The sequence below is a fragment of the Ceratotherium simum genome, chromosome 8 (genome assembly GCF_057802395.1).
Source record: "Ceratotherium simum simum isolate JZ-2026a chromosome 8, ASM5780239v1, whole genome shotgun sequence".
Classification (NCBI taxonomy): domain Eukaryota; kingdom Metazoa; phylum Chordata; class Mammalia; order Perissodactyla; family Rhinocerotidae; genus Ceratotherium; species Ceratotherium simum.
In genome coordinates, this window is record NC_141907.1 from 301,890 (window position 1) to 321,571 (window position 19,682).

The 19,682-nt window shown below is 55.8% G+C and overlaps 1 protein-coding gene across 3 annotated transcripts in view; it reads right to left on the minus strand.

Moving 5' to 3' along the window:
* Positions 1-883: 883 nt before the first annotated feature.
* The window catches only part of GAK (cyclin G associated kinase), a 66,983-nt gene continuing 48,184 nt past the window's right edge, over positions 884-19,682 (minus strand). Inside the window, exons 16-28 of one of the 3 annotated variants that reach the window (XM_087434758.1) lie at positions 19,314-19,508; positions 18,785-18,902; positions 18,310-18,389; positions 13,335-13,528; positions 12,301-12,447; positions 11,503-11,961; positions 10,925-11,095; positions 10,120-10,230; positions 8,537-8,650; positions 3,586-3,810; positions 2,683-2,831; positions 1,511-1,687; positions 884-1,410 (exon numbers count right to left, since the gene is read on the minus strand). In XM_087434758.1, the coding sequence (XP_087290884.1) occupies positions 1,309-1,410; positions 1,511-1,687; positions 2,683-2,831; positions 3,586-3,810; positions 8,537-8,650; positions 10,120-10,230; positions 10,925-11,095; positions 11,503-11,961; positions 12,301-12,447; positions 13,335-13,528; positions 18,310-18,389; positions 18,785-18,902; positions 19,314-19,508 (2,242 nt within the window). In that variant the 3' untranslated portion in view covers positions 884-1,308. Of the gene's footprint in view, positions 1,411-1,510; positions 1,688-2,682; positions 2,832-3,585; positions 3,811-8,536; positions 8,651-10,119; positions 10,231-10,924; positions 11,096-11,502; positions 11,965-12,300; positions 12,448-13,334; positions 13,529-18,309; positions 18,390-18,784; positions 18,903-19,313; positions 19,509-19,682 lie in introns of all 3 variants that reach the window. The other 2 variants (XM_087434759.1, XM_004432201.3) reach the window with 2 other exon arrangements.

Here is a 19,682-nt window from a genome sequence, read left to right on the forward strand (position 1 = left end):
GAACAGAAGCTGCCCCCCCGGTCCCTCACCCCCCATAACTCATCCCAGAAACTCGCTGAACTCCTCTCGGCATCACAGTGGACTCAGTCACTCACACTCTGGTAAAGGAGAGACCGCACACGGGCTGAGAAACCTGCAGTGCCGACCAGACTGAGGGGTGGCCTGGGCAGGGCCCGGACACACTGCTGCCACCTCCTGGATGAGGGTCGAGGTCACGTTGCCCCACCGGCCTCCCGAAGCTCCTGGACAAGCCACGTCTCCAGGGCTCGGGCCAGTGCAGTGCCGAATGGCCAGGAGCAGGATGGGCCAGTGGACAGGACCACTGGGAGCTGAGCAAGTCACTTCTGACCACAACCTCGAGCCACGTAATTGCTCTCATTTGTCCTGACGTGCAGTATCCCTTAAGCCAGCAGACCACGGTGACCGCACATGTGCAGCCTCAGAAGCCACGCCTCTGCCCACACGAGACTGAGCAGTTGGCGCTTCTCCAACAGGCCTTTAGTCAAAGAAAATTGTTTTTTGTTTCGAATTCCCTGAACTATAGAAAACAACGGCCCTGTGTCTGCCCTACTCCAAGGAGGAGGGACCCAGTGGGACAGAGGGGGCATAGAGTCCCACACGGGCCAGCGTCTGGGCATCCACACCATGGCCATGTGCCTTGGCCTCGTGCAGTGACCATGGGGCGGGCCCAGCGCCCATGGTGAGGGCTGACCCCCAGACCCAGAGCTGTGGCGTGTCCGTTCTGTCCTCAGACCACTCAGCCCAGGGCCCCAGCCGAGGCTGCCCCGGAGGTCACAGAGATCAGGCCAGCAGGGTCAAGGAATCCGACTCTGCAGCTCCCCAAGACTAGGTCCCTGCACTGCGGTAACGCAGGGCCAAGATGGGCCGTCAGAAAACTGTTTAATGATGTGCAGGGGTCGCCAGCCGGTTACACACAGGAGACATAAACGCTCGTGAACGGGATTCGAGAGAGCACAGACAGCTGAGCAGTGTGGTCTACCGCGAGCAGGCAGACATGCTCGCAGGGTAACGGTCACTGAACAGAATGATCTCAGACCGTGACGACTGTGGCAGAAGTGTAAATCAACACTTTTCCTTTCAGACAGAAAAAGGAAGAAAAACCCAGGCTCTGGAATGCTTTCTCTCCTCGTGCCAAGGACGGTGTTGGGTCCACCGAGGGCGGCGGGCACGTCGATCTGGGTGCAGCTGCGTCAGCCCACACTGCCACGGCCACGACGGTGACCCTCTCGGTGGAGCCCAGCAGCTTCCGGCTCACAAGCCGCACGTGCAGCCACGCCCACTGCAGGCTTAGAAGAGGGGCCGGGAGCCCTGGCTCTCAAACTCGGCCCAGGCGTCGTTCAGCTCCATGAAGATCATCCTGGCGTACTGCTCGTAGGGCTGCCCTGCAGCCTGGGGAGGGACGGGGGGTGGGGGCGGGGGCGGTGTGGTGAGGCAGCCTCAGACCTGCCTCCAGGACCCCCGCCCCGCACAACCCCACCAAGGTGCCCACCTTGTCCGGGTGGACCACCAGCACAGCACGGCGGTACTGCTTCTTCACCTGCCCGGGAGTCACCAGGTCGGCCATGCCCACGGGCGTCCAGCGGCTCTCGCCATCCCACAGAGCGGTGTGCAGCGTGGACAGCAGGGCTCGGATGTTCTTCTCCTTGCCCTCGGTCCAGTCCAGGAGCTGCGGGAGACGCAGGCGCTGCAGAGCAGGCATCCTGGGCCGAGGCCCCTCTGCCCGCCGTGCGTCAACCTGACGGCTCCACACGCCATCACAGGGAACAAGGCTCCCACTGGAAAACACTCAGCCCAGACACGGACCCACCATCCCAATTTCTGTGCTGACCCCACCCAGGCAGTCAATGCTGCTCCTCGGGTCTGGCCAGACACCACATGGGAACAGATGGCACATGGAAACCAGTGACCTTTATCATCAATGGGACATTGACAGATGACCCGCCATCATGGCCTCGCCCTGCCTGTCTCGGGGCTCCAGTGCCCAAGTGAGGACGAGAGGCCGGGCTCCCTGGTGGCCTGTCAGATGGTGCCTGCGTGGCCCGCAGAGCCTTGTCCTCGACTATCCTGCCGTGAGGACAGCACAGGCTGCTGTCCTGGGCCCGGCTGAGGGCCACCGTCATCCCAGGGCCCCGAGCTGCTCTCTGGGGGCAGGGGTGGTGCCCTGCTGGCTCCGGGGCTGAGCAGCCCGAGGGCACAGGCGCTGACAGGGGTTATGTCTGGTGAGGTCTCCAGAGGAGTGAGCGCTTCACGGGAAAGGAGGACGTGAAGGCCTCCTGCCCTCGGAGGACAGCAGAGCCACAGGGGATGGCCTTCGTCAGGACAGGTCACACACCCGCCTCCAAGAGGCACACAGATGCAGATGAGCCTCAAGAGAAGCTGCCGTCTCTGCGAGCACATCAGACGAGGACCCTTTCATGCGTCTGACTCGAGGGCCCACGAGGGAGCTGCTGGCCCGCTCAGGGTGAAGGCGTCCACGACTCCAGGGGACCCCACCTACAGACCCCAGGACCCCACGGGGGCCGCATCTGCACCACGTTCACTCCACTGTCTCTCTCCAGACACCCCTGGGGGCAGACAGGTGCCCCGAGTGCCCAGCCCGCCCTCGCTCTCACCCTCTGGGCAGCCACCAGGCCCCGGAGCCCCTGCAGGAGCCACCCGCACCTTCAGCTTGAGCGGGTCCGTGTCCCTCGCCTGGTCCTGTCGCCTCATCTCGGCGATGGTCCTCGGCCCCTTCTTGTCAGACTTGGAGGAGAAGCCCTGACTGGACAGCAGGTCTTCAAAGTCGCTCTCTGACACTCGGGGCTTCTGGGCTAGAAGAGAACAGAGACTTTGCCGAGAGACATGCAGGCCCAGCCTTCATCTCCTTTGCCCACCAATTCACATCAGGCGACACCCACCCCCTAGAACACGGGGCGCCATGATGACGCCTCAAAAAAAGAGAAAAGAAGCCAGGGACACTTCCATTTCTTAAAAATGGGGCAGTGACACTGATTTCTGCTCAGGCAGCCTGCTGATGGGCCCCACCTGCGGTACAGCCCGCCTGACACCTTCAGAGCTGCAATTCCAACTCAGCGACCATTTAGGACTGAAGGATGGCTGAGAAAAGTGGAAAACGTCTGACACAGTTCACTGGGCCCAACACTCCTGAGTGTATGCCCATCTCCATCACTTCCCGGGGTTGACTTGGGACGTGCCCGCCGCTCCCAGACAAACACCGCAGCCAGGCCTGGGCAGACCGTCCAGCTGCCCAGGCAGCTGAGGAGGCTGAGAAGGTTCCCAAACAGTGTGACACTGGCTGCCTCGTTCCTGGCCCCACGACGACACCCTCCCGCCGGCCGCCTGAACCATGCTGGCCGGGAACGAGGGGGACACCTACGGCCACGCCTCTGAAACCACGTCCTTCCATCCAGAGGCGCCCCTGTTGGGTGAGAACAGACTCTGGGTCTCATTAAATTCTCCTCCAGCCGTGGGCTCTCAGTCGGAGAAAACAAAACAGCAGTTCACTGTAACCACTTCATGGCCTGCTTGAGAAGTCATGCACGGGGAGAAAAAGGAAGCACTTACCAAAGCTGGGGGCACGGACCCCCCTCTCCTCTCGGCCACCAATCACGCTGAAGTTCGCGGTGTAGTTAGGCCTTGGCTGCGCACAGGCTTTGGGGGGTGGCTTGGCCTGCGGGGGCCACGGGGCACCCTGGGCTGGGGGCCGACTTGTCTGCCAAGCAGCGCCACCCTTGGGAGGGGGTGCTGCTTTGGGACCGAAGCCTCCAGGAGCAAAGCCAGCGGGTGAGCCTGGGGAGACAGTTTACGGCAGGTGAGCATCAAACACAGCTGCCTTGGCCCAGAGAGGTGCCAGGACAGGGTACTGCTCCTTCCAGGACTTAAAGACACAGATGCAGGAAAACCCCCACTCGCAAAATGAATACTCGACGTCAGACGCCAGGAGGGGATGGCCGTCAAGGTGGCCCCCATAGCTGGACCGTCCGCAAGGGCTGGGGCACCAGGGGGCTGAGCACAGGCAGCACCTCCCCACTTGCTCTCAAGATGCAGGGCCGGTTCTTTAACTTTTTATTTTGAAATAGATTCACAAGAAGCTGCAAGATCGTGCCTGGTGCCCCCACACCAGCCCCAGAGCCCTGGGGCCAGCTCACATGGCTGCAGCAACAAGACAGGCAGCCGGCACTGGCTTATCCAGCTGTTAGGTGCACACGAGTGTGCGTGTGTGTGTGTGGTGTGTGTGCACGTGTGCGTACTTCTGTGCCACTTTACCATGTGTACAGATCTTTATGAGCACCAGATCAAGACACCACCTGTCCTGCATCTCTGCGGCTGCTGTTTAAGGATGCTGGAGAAACAGAATCAGAGAGTAGACAGCCTCTGTGATGGGCTCTTCTCACACGTGACCTGCTCCTTTTACTGCTGAGCAGCACTTGGGGTGGGGCCACACCACCGTCGGTTCAACCCCGGATCTGGGCTGGCCCTGCTGCTGGCAATCACATACAAGGCTGCTGTGAACACCTGTGAACAGACCCCGTAGAAGCTCACGTCTCCGTCTCTCTGGGATGAGCAGCAGTCTCACATGTGCTTCTATCAGAAACTGACTGACTGTCCCCCAGCATGGCCACACCCCCTGCACTCCCACCAGTCACGGCTGAGAATCCAGCTTCCCCACGGCCTCGCCCCCATTTGGCGTGGGCACTGTTTTCACTTTGGCTGTCCCACCAGGGGCGCCAGCCCATTGAGGTCCCCCTGTATCCCAACGGCTCTCCGGGTGTGCGTCAGCCGTACACACTCTGGGCTCGAGAGTCTCTTCATGACTTGTGTTTTCTAACTGGATGGCTTTTGTTTTGTTCTTACTGTACTTATATATTCTGCATAGGATTCTTTGTCAAATATGTGGTTCAAAAATATTTTTTCCCAATCTGTACTTGGCTTTCATCCTTTTGACAGTCTTTAGCAGAGCAGAAGATTTAGTTTTGATGAAGTCCACGTTTCTACTTTCTCTGTCATGGACTGTGGTCTAGGTGACACTTACACCTAGCCCGAGGTCCCAAAGATTTTCTTTCATGTTTTCTCCTAAAAGCTTTATAGTTTGACATCTTACATTTAAATCTATGGCCAATCCTGTGTTACCTGACATGTGAGGTGTCAAGTTTAGGGTGAGGTCACTTTCTGCCCATGGAGGTCCAATTGCTCCAGCTCCGTCTGCGGTCTCTGCTCCTCTGCCCAGATCAGTGGGTCTCACTCAGGTGGGTCTACTTCTGGGGCCTCTGTTCTGTTCCGGTGACCTCTGTTTCTGTCCTTCTGCCAACCTCAGGCAGTCTCGATTTTGGTAGCTTGAGTAGCCAGGCAGAGGGATTCCTCCCACGTTATTCTTCCACCACAGAAATATTTTAGCCATTCTAGTTCCTCTGATTTTTCAAATGAATTCTACAGGAAGTTTGTGTCTACAGAAATCCTTACTGGGATTTTTGGTAGGAATTGTGCTGAACCTACAGATCGACCTGGGAAGAACTGACATCCTCGCGATGCTGGGTCTTCCGACCTGTGAACGCAGTTTGTCTCTGCATTCACTTCTGATTTCTTTCCCCCGGTTTGGTTTCCTAGTTTTGACATACCAGTCCTGCGTGTGTTTTGTTAGAGAAATACTTAAATGTTTCCTTCTTCTTTTTTAGTGACTGTACATGGTACCGTTTTAACTTGGATTCCTTGTGCACGTTGCTATTGAACAGAAATACGACTGACGTTTGTGTGTCGAACTGCAACCTTACTGAACTCACTCCTTGGGTCTGAAGTTTTCACAGATTCCTTGAGATCTCCCACATGGACGAGCACGTCACCTGCAGTGGGAACAGTTCTATTCCTTCCTCTTCAGTGTGTATAACTCCTCCACTTCCTCCTTCGCCTGATGGCACTACATGGCCTTCTACCTTGACTGACCTTGAGGAGCGTGCAGGCCTTCACCAGTAAGTGTGAAGTTGGCTGTAGTGTTTTGTAGACGCTTGTCATCAAGCTGACAAAGTTCTCCTCTTGTTCCTAGTTTGTTGACAGTGTTTATAATAAACAGGCACTGAACTTTGTCAAATGCCTCTTCTTCACCATTGGTGTGGTCACGTGACTTTTCCTGTTTGGCCAGTTAACGTGGTGGATTCTGTTCACTAGTTCTGGAATGTTGAACCAGCCTTGCATTCCTGGAACAAACCCTCCTTGGTCGCGGTGTATAATTCTTTTTCTACATTGATGAATTCTATCTGCTAACACTGTCGCGATTTTTGTGTCTATATTCGTGAGGGATGCTGCCCTGCAGTTGTCTTTTTTGTGCTGTCTCTGTCTGGTTTTGGCACCAGGGTAATACTAGCTTCATAAAATGAACTGGGAAATATTTTTTCCTCTTCCTCTTTCCTGGAAGAGACTGTGGAATTGGTATGAATTCTTTAAACATTTGGTAAAATTCTCCAATGAAACCATCTGGGACTGGAGATTTCCTTTTTGGGAGGTTTTTAACTAGAAATTCATTTCTTTATAGTCACAGAACTATTCAAACTGCCTACTCCACACTGGGTGAGTTAGTGATGCCTGGCTTTGAGAATCCGTCGCTCTACGTAAGTCATCAAACGTGCATGCACAGCGTGGCTTGTGTTCTCTCACTGCCCTTCTAAAGCCTCAGGGTCTGAGGGACATCCCCGTTACTCCTGATATCCACAACTTGTGTTATCTTCTTTTTTTAAGATTTGTCTTAGCAGAGCTTTGTCAATTTTACTGATCTTTTCAAAGGACCAGCTTTTTGTTGAATCAATTTTATTGTTTTTGTTTTCTAATTCACTTACTTGGGCTCTTTATTATTTCCTTCCTTCTGTTTGCTTCGACTTTGCTTTTCAAGCACCTTGAAGGGCTCACAGAGCTGCTGAGACATCTCCTCTTTCTCCAGTACACACCACGCTGCACATTCCGCTCTCAGCACTGCTTCCACCACGCACCCCGAGTTTCAGTGTGTCACATTTTCACTCAGTTCAATGCACTGCTTTATTTCCCTTGAGACTTCCTAAATAACCCACATGTTATTTAGAAGTGTGTTGTTCGGTTTCCAAGCTTTTGAAGATCTTTCAGTTACCAGATGTTACTGATTTCTAGTTTGATTCTGTTAGGTCAGAGAATGACTATGGCCTGAATGACTTCAATTCTTTTAAGTCTGCTGAGGTGTTCTACAGCCCAGGCTGTGGCCCACGTTGGTGGAGGTTTCAGAGGTGCACGAGCTGGGTGTGCCCTCCTGTGGGTGTTGACGAGACGCTGATGATTGACAGTGCTTCTTCTATTGCTCTGCTGACCCTCATCTGGTTGCTCTACCCTCTCTTCAGAGAGGGATGTTGCAGCCTCGAACTAGAATTCGAGTTTGTCTATTTCTCCTTTCAGTTCTATTGGCTTCATTCAGGATTCTGGTTTCCGAGTGGGTGTGACAGAGGGTCTCTGGTTGCAGCGCAGAGCTAAGGGCCGGGCTCCATCCAGAGAACAGGCGACCTGGATCCCGACAAGTCCTTCCCCCACAGGATTCGGAGCAAACAGCCCACGCAGGGCCAGGAAGCTCTGGGTGGCCCCACCCGGCACTCAGACAGCCTAAGGACCAGCCAGGGTCAGAAAGCCAAAGCCAAACCCAAACTTCCAGGTATGCCCTCAGCATGACACTGCAACCCAAAACACCAGGAACTACTAAAAAAAAAAAGGACTATTCAAAGAGCGAAAACCTTTTGAGACTCATTAAGCTGGCAACACAACGAGGCCTCGACACAACACAGGAGAGCCGACGCAACAAGAAAGTAGAGGAAAGTCAGGAGGAGGGAAGGACAGAGACAATGGGAGCCTCCCCAGTCCTCGGAAGGTCAGTTTCCAAACTGAAGGCTCGCCAGGTGCCAGCGTGGGGCTGCAGGGGGAGAGACGTTGCTGCCCGCCGGCCAGAGGCCTGATCACCTGAACAAGTGTTCCAAGGAGACATCACTTCCAACCTCGAATTCCACAGCCCAGCCAAGTGCCATGGGATGAGAGGCTCTCAGACGCTCATGGTCTCTAAAGAGTTAATGACCCACATGTTTCTGGAGGAGCCACAGGCACCCCAGGGACATGGGTGCCCAGGGCGTCGGATCAGCTCCAGGGGATTCGAGGCCAGCAGAGGCAGGCACGGAAGCTGGGTGGGGGCATGTTCTCCGCCGGAGTCCTGCCAGCTCCGCCACTCCCACGCTGACACCCTGTTCCCCAGACGGCCCCATGTGCACAGCGACGCCTGCAGAGTGGCAGGCCCAGTGCCGGTTTTAGCAACTCCTGGTATTAGCTTGGTTCACAAGCCCTGTAACGGGAGCAAACAGGCCATTCCTGGGGTCACTGTGCTCTGAGCCTCGCTGAACAGAGGCAAAGGTCCCACCTTGGGCAGCTGAGTCTGGCAGAGGGAGCAGGGCCAGCAGACAGACAGAACAAACACTCTTACGAGCAGGCCTGGCGCTCTCCACACCTGACGCATCCTGCAAGTTACCTTGGAGGCCAGAACTGAGGTCGCCGAGGTCTGCAAATGGGTCCAGGCTCTGAGACTTGGTCCGGCTGGCTGGGGGGCCAGAAGGGGCTGGCTGGCCTCCAGGAGGGAAGGGGCCTAGAGAAGGGCAGAGGGCATTAGAATGAACCGCACTAAAAGATGCAGCCTCTGCTGCCCCCTCCTCGTACTCCTAAAGGCCCCACTGGTTCAGCGTCTGCACCCAAAGAGCTCTGACGAAGACACATGAAAGAACGTGTGGACACGAGCTCAGGACACAGCCACCCATGCTATCAGAGCTGCCTCCAGTCCTACTATCCTTACAGAAAACCACCCAACAACTCATACAAGAGCCAAAACATACTCATATTCTTCTGATTTTGTAATACCACTTCCTAGAACCTGAAATGTGAATGTGCTTTAAAATAGTCTTGATTATAACATAAGCTTCAGAATATCCTAAGTATAAGACAGTGAAATATCTGAGTAAATAGTCTTTTTTTTTTTTTTTTTTGCTGAGGAAGACTGGCCCTGAGCTAACATCTGTGCCGATCTTCTTACACTTTTTTTTTTTAATGTGGAATGCCGCCACAGCATGGCCTGACAAGCAGTGCGTCAGTGTGTGCCTGGGATCCAAATCCGGGCTGCGGCAACGGAGTGTGCGCACTTAACCGCTATGCCATGGGACAGGCCTCTGAGTAAATATTCTCAATGGAGTGTTACCGTCATTACAGATAATGGTTTCTCACATAGAAAAAGATCTTACAAATTAATAGAAAAAAGATAAATTCCCTAAGCAAAACAATGATTAAAGAACATGAAACAGTTCTCAAAAGAAATACAATAAACCAAAAACATACAATCAACCTCATTCATAACGAAGAAGTACAAATTTAAAAAAATGACGGCCTATCAGATTAGCAAAATTATATCTTTAAAGTTATCATCCAACTCTGCTGAGAGACTAAGGCTAGGATTGCTCCTGGGTAATCCGATCAGTAAAAGGCTGGAGGGGACACAAGCTCGTGAACGTGACAGCCTTTCTTTGACAGCAACTCACTGCTGAAATCTCCAATAGGACAGAGTCACGGATGCACGGAAAGAAGGACAGATGTGCAGAGAAGTGAAAAGTGGACGCACTTCATGTCCCTGAGGACAGGGCACGGACCTGCGACACCCTCAGGGCCAGTCAGCAGTCCTTTAAAGGGTCCCTCGGAAGTCAGAGTAGCCACAGGACGTGGGAAAACACTAAGATACATCATGGATGGAAACACGAAGTCATGTCATAAAACACAGGCATCCCACAGGAGATGAGGACAGGGACCTGTGTGGAGGGCGCTGCATGCACACTGCTGCCCTCAGGAGGGCCGCGCCACCGCATCCATGGTCGAGCGAGAGGCAGGAGGCCCAACCGGGCACCCCCATCACGCCGACCACTGTGCGGGCAACCACATCCCGCCCAGCACCCTGTCCCTCATCCCTTTTCTGGAAAAGGGGTTACAGTTACAGCATGTGTGACTCAGAGAAAGACACCAGACCACAGCGGGTGCTCTACCTGGGAACCAGCCTCCATGGGGCCGGGGTCCTACCTTCTGTAGCTGGCGCAGGGGCCGGAGCCTCGGCCCAAGCATCCCATCCTCCCAGTAGATCCGGGTGGCTGGTCGAGGCTGCCATCTTGCTGGGCTCTGCTGGGAGATCCCCTGGGAAGAGAGCACACTATGAGGTGTGTCCCCTGGTGGGGGGCGGGCACATGGCCTTTAGACAGCCTCCTGGGGACCCCATGGAGACAGGCTGGCCATAAGCCCCACCTGCAGGAGCCTCAGAGAGCCCCATCCATCCCCCTCCTCCACGTGTGAGCAGGAGGCACAGTGGACAGCTGCCTCTGCCGGAGGCCAGGATCAAGCTCCTGGTGCAGCTGGCCCCAAGGTGTTCTGGGCCGAGCGAGCCCCCAGGCAGGCCTGTGCTCATGCTCTTCTGGGGCCACCCCCTTGGCCTAGAGGGAGCCACGCTGAGCGCTGGGCTTGGCCAACACCAACCAGCCTTCCTCCTCCTCATGGGCAGAGGACGCATCACATGGTCACTGAACTGACCAAGAGGACGCACAGGCTCAGCAAATGGAGACGCTGGCAGGCCAATGATGGGAACTAGCGTCTGCACACTACTCAACGGAGAGGGCCTTCAAAGACCCCCACCCCCTCCACACACAGTCACCCACAGCCGTGCACCAGGCCCCCAGAACCTGCCTTCCATCCTCCCCTAAAACCCAGCAGACGCCCGCTGCCACGCCTTCCCAGGTGAGGGACCTTTGGCCACGGTGGGTCAGCCCAGGGTCCACAGTGAGTGAGCACGCTGCCCGCCTCCCCATCCCCACGTCAGCACAGAGGCCACACTCACCCAGGTGCAGGAAGTCGGCGCTGCAGGCTGGGGGCGGGGCGCTGTGGGTGGAGGGGAAAGACACGGGCGGGGCAGCCAGAGAGTCCGAATTAAGAAATTCGCCGAAGAGGTCGGGCTTGGAGCTGGGCAGGGCGTCTGGATCAGTTGGCAGGAGAGGGTCAAAGGGGTCAGCTGTAAAAAGACACCAAGAGCAGCGGAGGTGAGGTCCTACCGAGATACCACAACGACCCGCCACCACGGCGTCAGACGCCACCAGGCTGAGCAGATCCCAGATGATGTGAGGCCCCTCAGACCCAGGCTGAGACTGCAGTGTCCACTGCAGGACAACACCGAGACCACGGCAGCCCAGGAGAGGGAAGGGCTGGCAGTTCCTGGGGCGTGACTGCAGGAGGGGCGTTGGCCTTGGGAGTCGGACCACAGCAGCACGGCCGTCCCTGCTAGTGGGCCCTGGGCTACCCCCACAAGGGGCTGTGAGGGACAAAGTGCTGACCGTCCCCCCATCCATTCTCAGGAGCCCCTCCCAGGTGTTCGCTCTAGTGCATGTTTCTACTAAAATCTTATCGGATGGAAGCTCGTACCGGCCACGGCGGGCCCCTCGCGAGGTGTGCTCCGTGCACTGAGGGGAGGCGCAGGGCTTGCAAAGAGCGGGGGGGCTTCGCCGCCGAGCAGGTCGCCTGGGGAGCCCCCTGGAGCAGCCGCGGGGGCCCCCAGGAGACAGCCGAGCAGGTCGGCGTTGCTGGGTGGGGCCCTGCAGGCCTGTGCGGGGAGCGCCAGCCCCACCTCAGAGTGCAGCCCCAGGAGGTCGACGCCATCCTCCTGCAGCGCGGGCTCCTGGGGTGTATCCGAATCAAAAATCAACTCTGGCTCTTGTGCCCTCACTGGCGGGCCTGGTGTGCCCTCCTCGGCCGTGTCCCTGCTCTCGGCTGAGAAGGTTGCTGCCTCCTCATCAGACGGCTCGCTCTCACCTCCGTCCTCGGCCAGGGTAGACGGACTCTCCTTGATAAAGTTATTGTCTGTGCCTGTCTCTGAGTCTTCTTCTTCTGAAAAGAAAACAACATGCTGATGTGGCTGAAGTCCTCACAGGCAGGACAGCAGGAGATGCCACATGGGAGACCCTGGGAGCAGAGGGCCTGACAAGCTAAGCAAAGTGGAGGCATTCAGGCGGGGTGGGGGGAGCAAGAGAAGACGCACAGACAAGGCTGCCGGCACCAGGTGCATGCCACCACAGACACCTTCGCTGCCCGTGGCCCAGCTCCATGCTAGAGCCCAGATGTGACCTCTGGGGAGCAGCAAATGGTGACCAGCAAGCCCCGGTCCATACGGCAGACTGGGCTTGAGGACGCTGCCAAAATGCAGGGTCCCCGGGAGGCGCCTACCGTGCCAGTCCAGTGTGTGGAGGAAGTGGGCGGTGTCGGCACTGTTGCTCTGCGGCGAGTCAGACTCCGTGGGCTCAGTGTCTGGAGACCCCGCCTCGGCGTCGTACTGAGCAGTGGAGCCAGGCTGCCTGGGCAGCTCCGGTTTCCCTGGCAGGGAGAGGAGGCCATCAGGGCCCCAGCGCCAGGATGCCACCCTCGCCGGCAGCAGCCAGCGGCGTGGCTTGGGGCTGGGAAGTGTCAGCGCTGCAGTCAGCCAGGCCGCATGCCGGATGCTCGACTCCAAACTGCCCGGAGACCTGCACCCGCAACCAGCAAGGGTGCCAACGTGGGCGCAGATGCTGCCTCAGGTCACAAGTGTGTGCACGTACACACTGTACACACACACACACCGCACGCACATGAGTGCACATGCACACACTGTATACACACGTACACAGATATACACACACACATGTGCGCCCAGTTTTCAGGGATACTCAGCTGTCGTCATGTAAGAAAATGTTAATACTGCAAACCAAAAATCTGAAGAAAACCATGACGTGGTCAGCAAATGAAATCCTAAGTCTTCCCCACAGTGTACTTTCTACATGCCTTTCCTATAATTGCTCTGAAACAACACAGACCAGCTGAGTCGGGGGCCGCCAAGAAGAAGGAAGCCTGCCAAGCTGGTGGCCCCGCTGGTCCAGCACGGAGCCTTGGCTTCTCCCTGGTCACATTCAAAGTGGACGTGCATCCAGAACACAAACCCTCTGGATCAGCAAGGGACTCAAACCACACCCTCTGGTGGTCCTAGCTCGCCCCACGATGACCCCCAGGGCTAGGGCAAGTGTAAGGAACCTCGGGCGCGCCCCTTGCCCCGTGTTAAAGCCACTGTCGTGGCTCAAGACGGGGCTCTGAGCCCCTGCGTCCCATGCATGACCTGCCCGCAGCGCCTGGCGCAGGGAGGGCCAGTCCAGGCCCTGAAGCGTCTCTCAGCGGTCACAGACGTCAGAACCGGGTCACCTCCAAGTGCGTCTGGAAAACGAGCATCTTACCAAATTTAGACAGAATGTCTTGCTGCTCTTCCCGGCTGGAAAACAGGATTTTGGGGTTCAGCCCCCTCAGGCTTGCACTCTCCCAGGGCGGGGCCTCCCGGCTGGGCCTGTCTCTGGGCTCCACCTCCACTTCCAGGTTCACTTGGAATAAATCTGGGTACTTCTCCTGAATGTCACACGCATCCAGGTCATACCTGCAGTTGGAGGCCAGATGGCAGTCAGGAGGTACCGGGAGGCACTTCACGGGGCACCCCAATGTTCACCAGAAAATGGGCCCAGAGCAGGGCCGTGTGCTCCCCAAGCACAGGCACGGGGCAGGTGTGCAGCGAGGTGCGTGCACACCCTCAGAGCACCCTGGCTTCTGTGTCGGGGAGCACTGGGTCTGCCCTGCCTTTCAGGGCCTATGGTTCAGATCAGGTACTCTGGGATCCAAAAATGCTGTTTCCATAAAAATGATGCCGTCCACCTGGAAAGATCCCCCGACTGCTAACAGACGCCCACAACACCAAGACCTCTGGGCTCCAACTGCAGGGATGGGGAGCACGACCCCAGGGGAAACACAGCCGTGGGTCACTGTGGCCCAGGGGTGGCACCAGATCTGCCTGTGCTGGGGTGGGAAAGGGAAGAAAGGCAAAGGATTGGGAAGATTCTGGTCTCCAGGTGCTACCTGAGGCAGTGATCTGGGGGCCTGGGCACAGGTGCCAGACAGGTGTGTCCAGGGCAACCTGGCAGTGGCGACTTTGGTGGCCATTTGACTGACTGTCCTAACTTTGTGGCTCTGCACCTCTCCTGGGAGTTCCAGTGCTCTTCGCATACGTCCTGAGCTCGCCTCTGGTGACGTCGTCACAAACCTCACTGACAGACCCCAGCTCTTCAGCCGGCAGGATCCCTAGTGCGGGCCTCCTTTATGCCGCCTAACACGTGCACGCGCTACCTGTCCGTGCTGACACACGGGAGAGTGACAAAGAAAGAAACACAGCAAACGGGCGGGTTCCTGAGGGCTGGAGGCACTGAGGGAGGGGCCCCGCCTTCCTGCAACCCAAAACAAAACACAACCTCTGGGCAGAGGAGGGGCCTGGGGATAAGCACAAATATGGTCAGTGTGGGTGATAAAGCCATGGCAGTCCTTAATTACTTCTCTGGATGTGACAAAATAAGACCAGTGAGCACGCGTGACCCTAACGTGTAACGTCCACTGTGTTGATTCCCCACTCCCGCCAAGACACAACCACCTCTGCTCGAGGGGTGCACCTGCTGGGGAGAACGGCTCTGCCCGGAGCCACCCCTCCTCTTGCCGGGGCCCATGTGGGCACAGGGAGAGCACCTGCCAGGGCCACGCCCTCCGCAGGCTGCAGTGTCCCCTCTGTCCACTAGTCCACACACTCCTGGCCCAGAAGCTGCCACAGGCTTCCTTCCTTTCCAGGCTGGGTGCCCACAGCAAGGAGACAACCCAGGTGACCGCTGGGCCAGGCAGAAGCAGCTATAGCGAGAACTGAGGGTGAAAAGCCGAGACAGCAGTATCACGGAATCCAGCGGTCAGTAAGAGCAGGGAGGCCTAGACCCTCGTCCACAAGGAGGGGAGGCCAGGAAGCAAGGGAGGAGGGAGCGAGCCGGGGTCCACACAAAGGAGCACAGGACCTCTGCAGGCTCAGCTCCGGGGGCAGCAGGGCCTCGGGGGCAGCTCCAGGCACCACACCAGCGGACACCCATCCCCACCCCCCGCCCCGGCTGGCCCCTGGAGACTGCCCCAAGCCTGGGCCTGCCCACTCACCCAGCAGGCCAGTGAGGGCACAATGAGGGACTGTGAGCACAGGCGCAGCCTCCAAGGGATCTGGATTTCAAAGGGCAAGGACCCAGGCCCTGCTGGATGGACCCGAGGGGCCTGACACACATAGCTGGGAAACGAAGTGCTGACATGTCATGGATTGGCACCCCATCCACTTAACACGCTGGACCCTCCGTCAGCCACAGGAGGCTTCACCAGGACGGACCCTCAACCCCGTCCACTTAACACGCTGGACCCTCCCTCAGCCACAGGAGGCCTCACCAGGACAGACCCTCTCAGGTTTATCTGAAAGCGTGTCCTGCTGATACTGTTCCAAATTCTCTCGAACTGTCCTGTTTCAGTGCCTCTCTGCAAAACAAATCCTGCCCGCGTAAGACACATGCTTTCCTGCATCACTCAGACAACTCAATAGTTTTCTCCTTATTGCATTAATTAATCCATTTTTGAAGGCGCAACATACACAGCCACACAGAAATCTAAGAGTGCACCTCGATAAAGTGCAACACTTGTATAGACAGTACATTCAGAAAAACACACGGTCTGTCACCAGTCCCCAAGAGGGTCCCTCTGCCTCTCCAAGCCAAACCCCCAAGGCAGTCTGCCCGTGGACCCCTATGACCACACGAGGCCTGAGCCCATAAAATGGTGACACGACACACGGACCACCACGTCCTTCTTCTCGTGGTTACATCTGTGTGCGTCACACATCACCGCTGCACGCTACCCCCCATGTGAGCACACCACAGTTCATTATCCATCCCCCTGCTGATGGCGCTGGGCTCCTTCTAGTCTGGAGCTGTGAAGAGTAAAGCTGCTGGGAGCGTTCCTCTGTGCGTCTGTTTCTGGTCCCAGGCGCTGACTTCCCTGGGGACACACAGGGGACACAGCTTGAGCAGACTGCACCCCACAGCAGCGAACACGGGTCCAGGAGCTGCACGTGCTCGCCAGCATCCGGAAATGCCTGCCTCTCATTTCAGCCGCCAGTCAGAGAGCAGTGGCCTTGGCAGTGTCTCCCTCACGGGACCACCTCTTCATATGCTCTCTGACCGTCTGGACTTCCTCAGTGGTGAAGTGCCAGGCAGGTCTTTTCCCATTTTTAACAGCCGTCTCTCTGTCTGCAGTGATTCCTCACATACCCCGGACTTGTGTCCTTCGTCTGATATGCACACTGCACACATCTTCTGTTTGCCTGAAAGCATCTCTGACTGACTTCCACTCCTGAAGGATCATTTCATCAGATAGTTTAAGTTGGCCACTTTTTTCACTCAGCATCTCAGGTGTCCCCCAACGACTCTTGGCTTCTGTCCCTTCAGTTGAAAGGCAGCTGTCAGTCTTGTCACTTTGAAGGCCCGAGTGTGCCTCCCCCTCCCCCCAGAGGCTCTGAAAATTGTATCTCTGTTTCTCAGCAATTTATCTGTGATGTGCTTGGGTGGGGCCTCTTCTCTTTTATGAAAACTCCTGTTGGATGTTTGAAGCACTTCTGATTCTATGGTTTGATGTCTTTCACTGGTTTAACGAAATTTTTTGCCAGTGATTTTTCAAATATTATTTCTGTTCTATTCTCTCTCTCTTCTCCTAGGACTCCAAATAAAAGCATGCCCGGCCTTTCCATGTCATCCTAAATCTCTCCCACGATCCTCTCTGTATCTCCCATCACTTTTCCTCTGTGCCGCCATCTGAAGGTGTTTTCTTCCAGTTCACTGCGTCTGTGTTCTACTGTGTCTATTCTATCACACACGTGGATTGAACCCATTTCAGCTGTAACATCTTCCAGTTTTATGATTCACACCTACCTCCTTGTTATATATTCTGGGTGTCTAGTGAAATTCCTCATCTTTCTACTTTCTTGAACATCTTCATCAGTTACTCCAAGTCTCTGTCTACTAACTCCTGTAGACCTTCACCTATTTTTTTCCTTTTGGTCTTCAATCATTTAGTCTTTAAACAAAATGCATTTAAAGGATGCTTTCATTGCAGTTAAAAGCTCCTGAAGCTCTGGGGGTCACTTCTCCCAAAGGAGGAAAACTCAGAAATGATAAAGCTGTGGCATTTCTTGTCTTTGTAGTGTCTTTTTCATATTGGCACATTTAAAAGAGTAATAATATATGAAAACACAAGATGTGCACCCTCAGAGGCCGATGGCCACGAGGGAAGCAGGCACCACTCTCCCTGAGCCCTCACCACGCACAGGCCCCCGTGTGGCATGTCATCTGCATGGAGCACTGAGTCTGCAGCGCCCTGGGGTCACAGTTGAGTCCTCCGGGACCCGGGGGCGTCAGTGCTACAGACCTCCCAGTACCTTGTGGGTCGGGTTCTAACATTTCCCTTTGTCTACTGGGTAGGAAACGGGCACTGAGTTTGGAACACAGAGGTCCGGAGTAGCCGCAGGCAGCTGTTTCTAGATGCTCTCCACGAAGCTCCCCTCTTGCTCCTGGAACAACACCAGGTTTTGGGCAGTAGGCACATATGACTGTGCATGGGAGACTGAGTAGAAAGATGACCAGCTGGAATCCAAATCCCCATGTGCAGAAGCCTGCTCTGCTGCATACGAGGTTAGTCAGTCCAGCTGCCTTGAGCCTGAGCGTCTCCATCCAGAACATAAGCTGAATGAAACCCACTGTTTACCGGGGGGCCTGGTATACGCTGTCAGTCCTCTGATACATGCAATTTCAACAAGTTAATGTACCTGAAGAGTACAGTAAACTAATAACAAGTGCCGGATAAGACAAAAAGACTATTCCTCAGTCATATTTATTTACATCCTTGTCTCTAAAGCCAGACTGGGAGCTTCTCTTAACCGTCTCTGATCTCTGTGCCCAGCAGAGCACTCTGCATATAAGCAGCACTGAATGAACGTGTTGCAATGCAGGGACACTCATCCCTCTGGTTTCACCCCATCCAGCGCGTAAGAGGCTCCATTCTAACAAGAAATGACTGGGTCAGTCCCCAGTCATTGAGCTGCACATGGCAGCCACCACGGTCCAACCCAGGACGGTGTCTTGGAAACCAAACACACCTGGTTCTGGGGACAGACTCAAGATTAAAGTCCAACACTGCAAACTGGCCACGTGTCAATCACATCGCTCTGCGAGTGCAGCTGTGCTGCATTCGTGGGCACATGGACATGGCTGGTGGGTGTTCGCAGTCTGAGCCCCCCAGTCCCTCTCCCACGGTGTGACACCAACATACTTTGCAAATTTCACACTAGTTGCGTTCCGAGGCACAAATCCAGTGTGGAACTGGATCTGGAACATCTTCATGGATGCCATCTGCAGAGAGAAAGCAACAGGAGATCCTTAAGCTGGGGAGGGCGCCACCAGACCCTCACGTCATATACATCTCACAGTTAACAAGCTCTGAGAGCCTCGAGCACGGCCCCAAGTGCTGGAGATGCAGAGATGGCGGGATGGCACCCTCTCCGACAAGGGGCTTCTTGGGGTCTATGGGGGGGCAGCCCAAGGCCATATCCCAGCAGACTGCATGGACGGCAGTCCTGTAATGTGGGGGAAACTCCAGGCATTTCAGGCTAATATCCCCTCTGCCTTGCGCTACACGAAGTGGGGACTCAAAAAGACAGTTACCAAGTGAGGGCTTCAAGCTCTCATTGACCACCAAGCTTGAGGACCTTCCACGAGAACACAGAACCCCGGGAGCGCTCGCTCACCTTGGCCTGCAGCCTTCCTCCCAGGGTGGACCTTGCGTGATAGATTATAATGAGCACGTCTCCTTGGACTGTTATGCCCAGGGGAATGACTGCTCTGCCATCCTCGATTTTAAAATCCCTAAAGAAGAGAATGATGAGAAATTGTTCACTTAGGTCAAAAACATCAAGTTCTAGTAAAGATTAACCTTGAAAGCGCAGGAATGCTGAGAACCTCCAAAGCATCAACACTTAAATCCACCTGTTCTTATCTTCCCGGTTTTGCTACCAAATTACTTCCAGGTGGGGGATGGGAGGTGGGGTGAGGTTTGCTCCAGGAAATAGTCTCAGAAGCCAATCCTTAGCAGGAAGAGGTGGGAACCTCCCACACACGCCACCCGCAGGCCTGGGATCAGCTCGCAGAGCCTGCTCGTTGCTCACGGCCTCAACTGAGGCGGGGCCTTGGCCACTTCCCAGCAATGACTTTCCATAGGATGAGAATGAATACACTTGATGGTCACAGAGCGAGGAAGGCCCTGGACTCGGAGCTCACCTCATCTTGTCGTACTCCTGGGACGTGGTGGTCACACGCTCGTCCCCCACATACACCTCGCAGAAGGGCCTGCAGCCGTTCCTCTGCTTGCTGAACAGCGGCACTGGCGTCATGACGACAGCCTTCACCAGGATGGGCTTGCTGTGGGGAGTGATGGGCTCCTCCGCCACCATGTCGCACATGTACTCGATGTACCTGGAGGGGCAGGAGGCACACCATGTCACACACGTGCTCTGTGCATAGTCCACATGCCGTGTCACATATGCTTTCTGTGCCCAGTCCACACACCACATCACACAATGCTCCGTGTAAAGTCCACATGCCGTGTCACCTATGCATTCTATTCACAGTCCACATGCCACATCACAC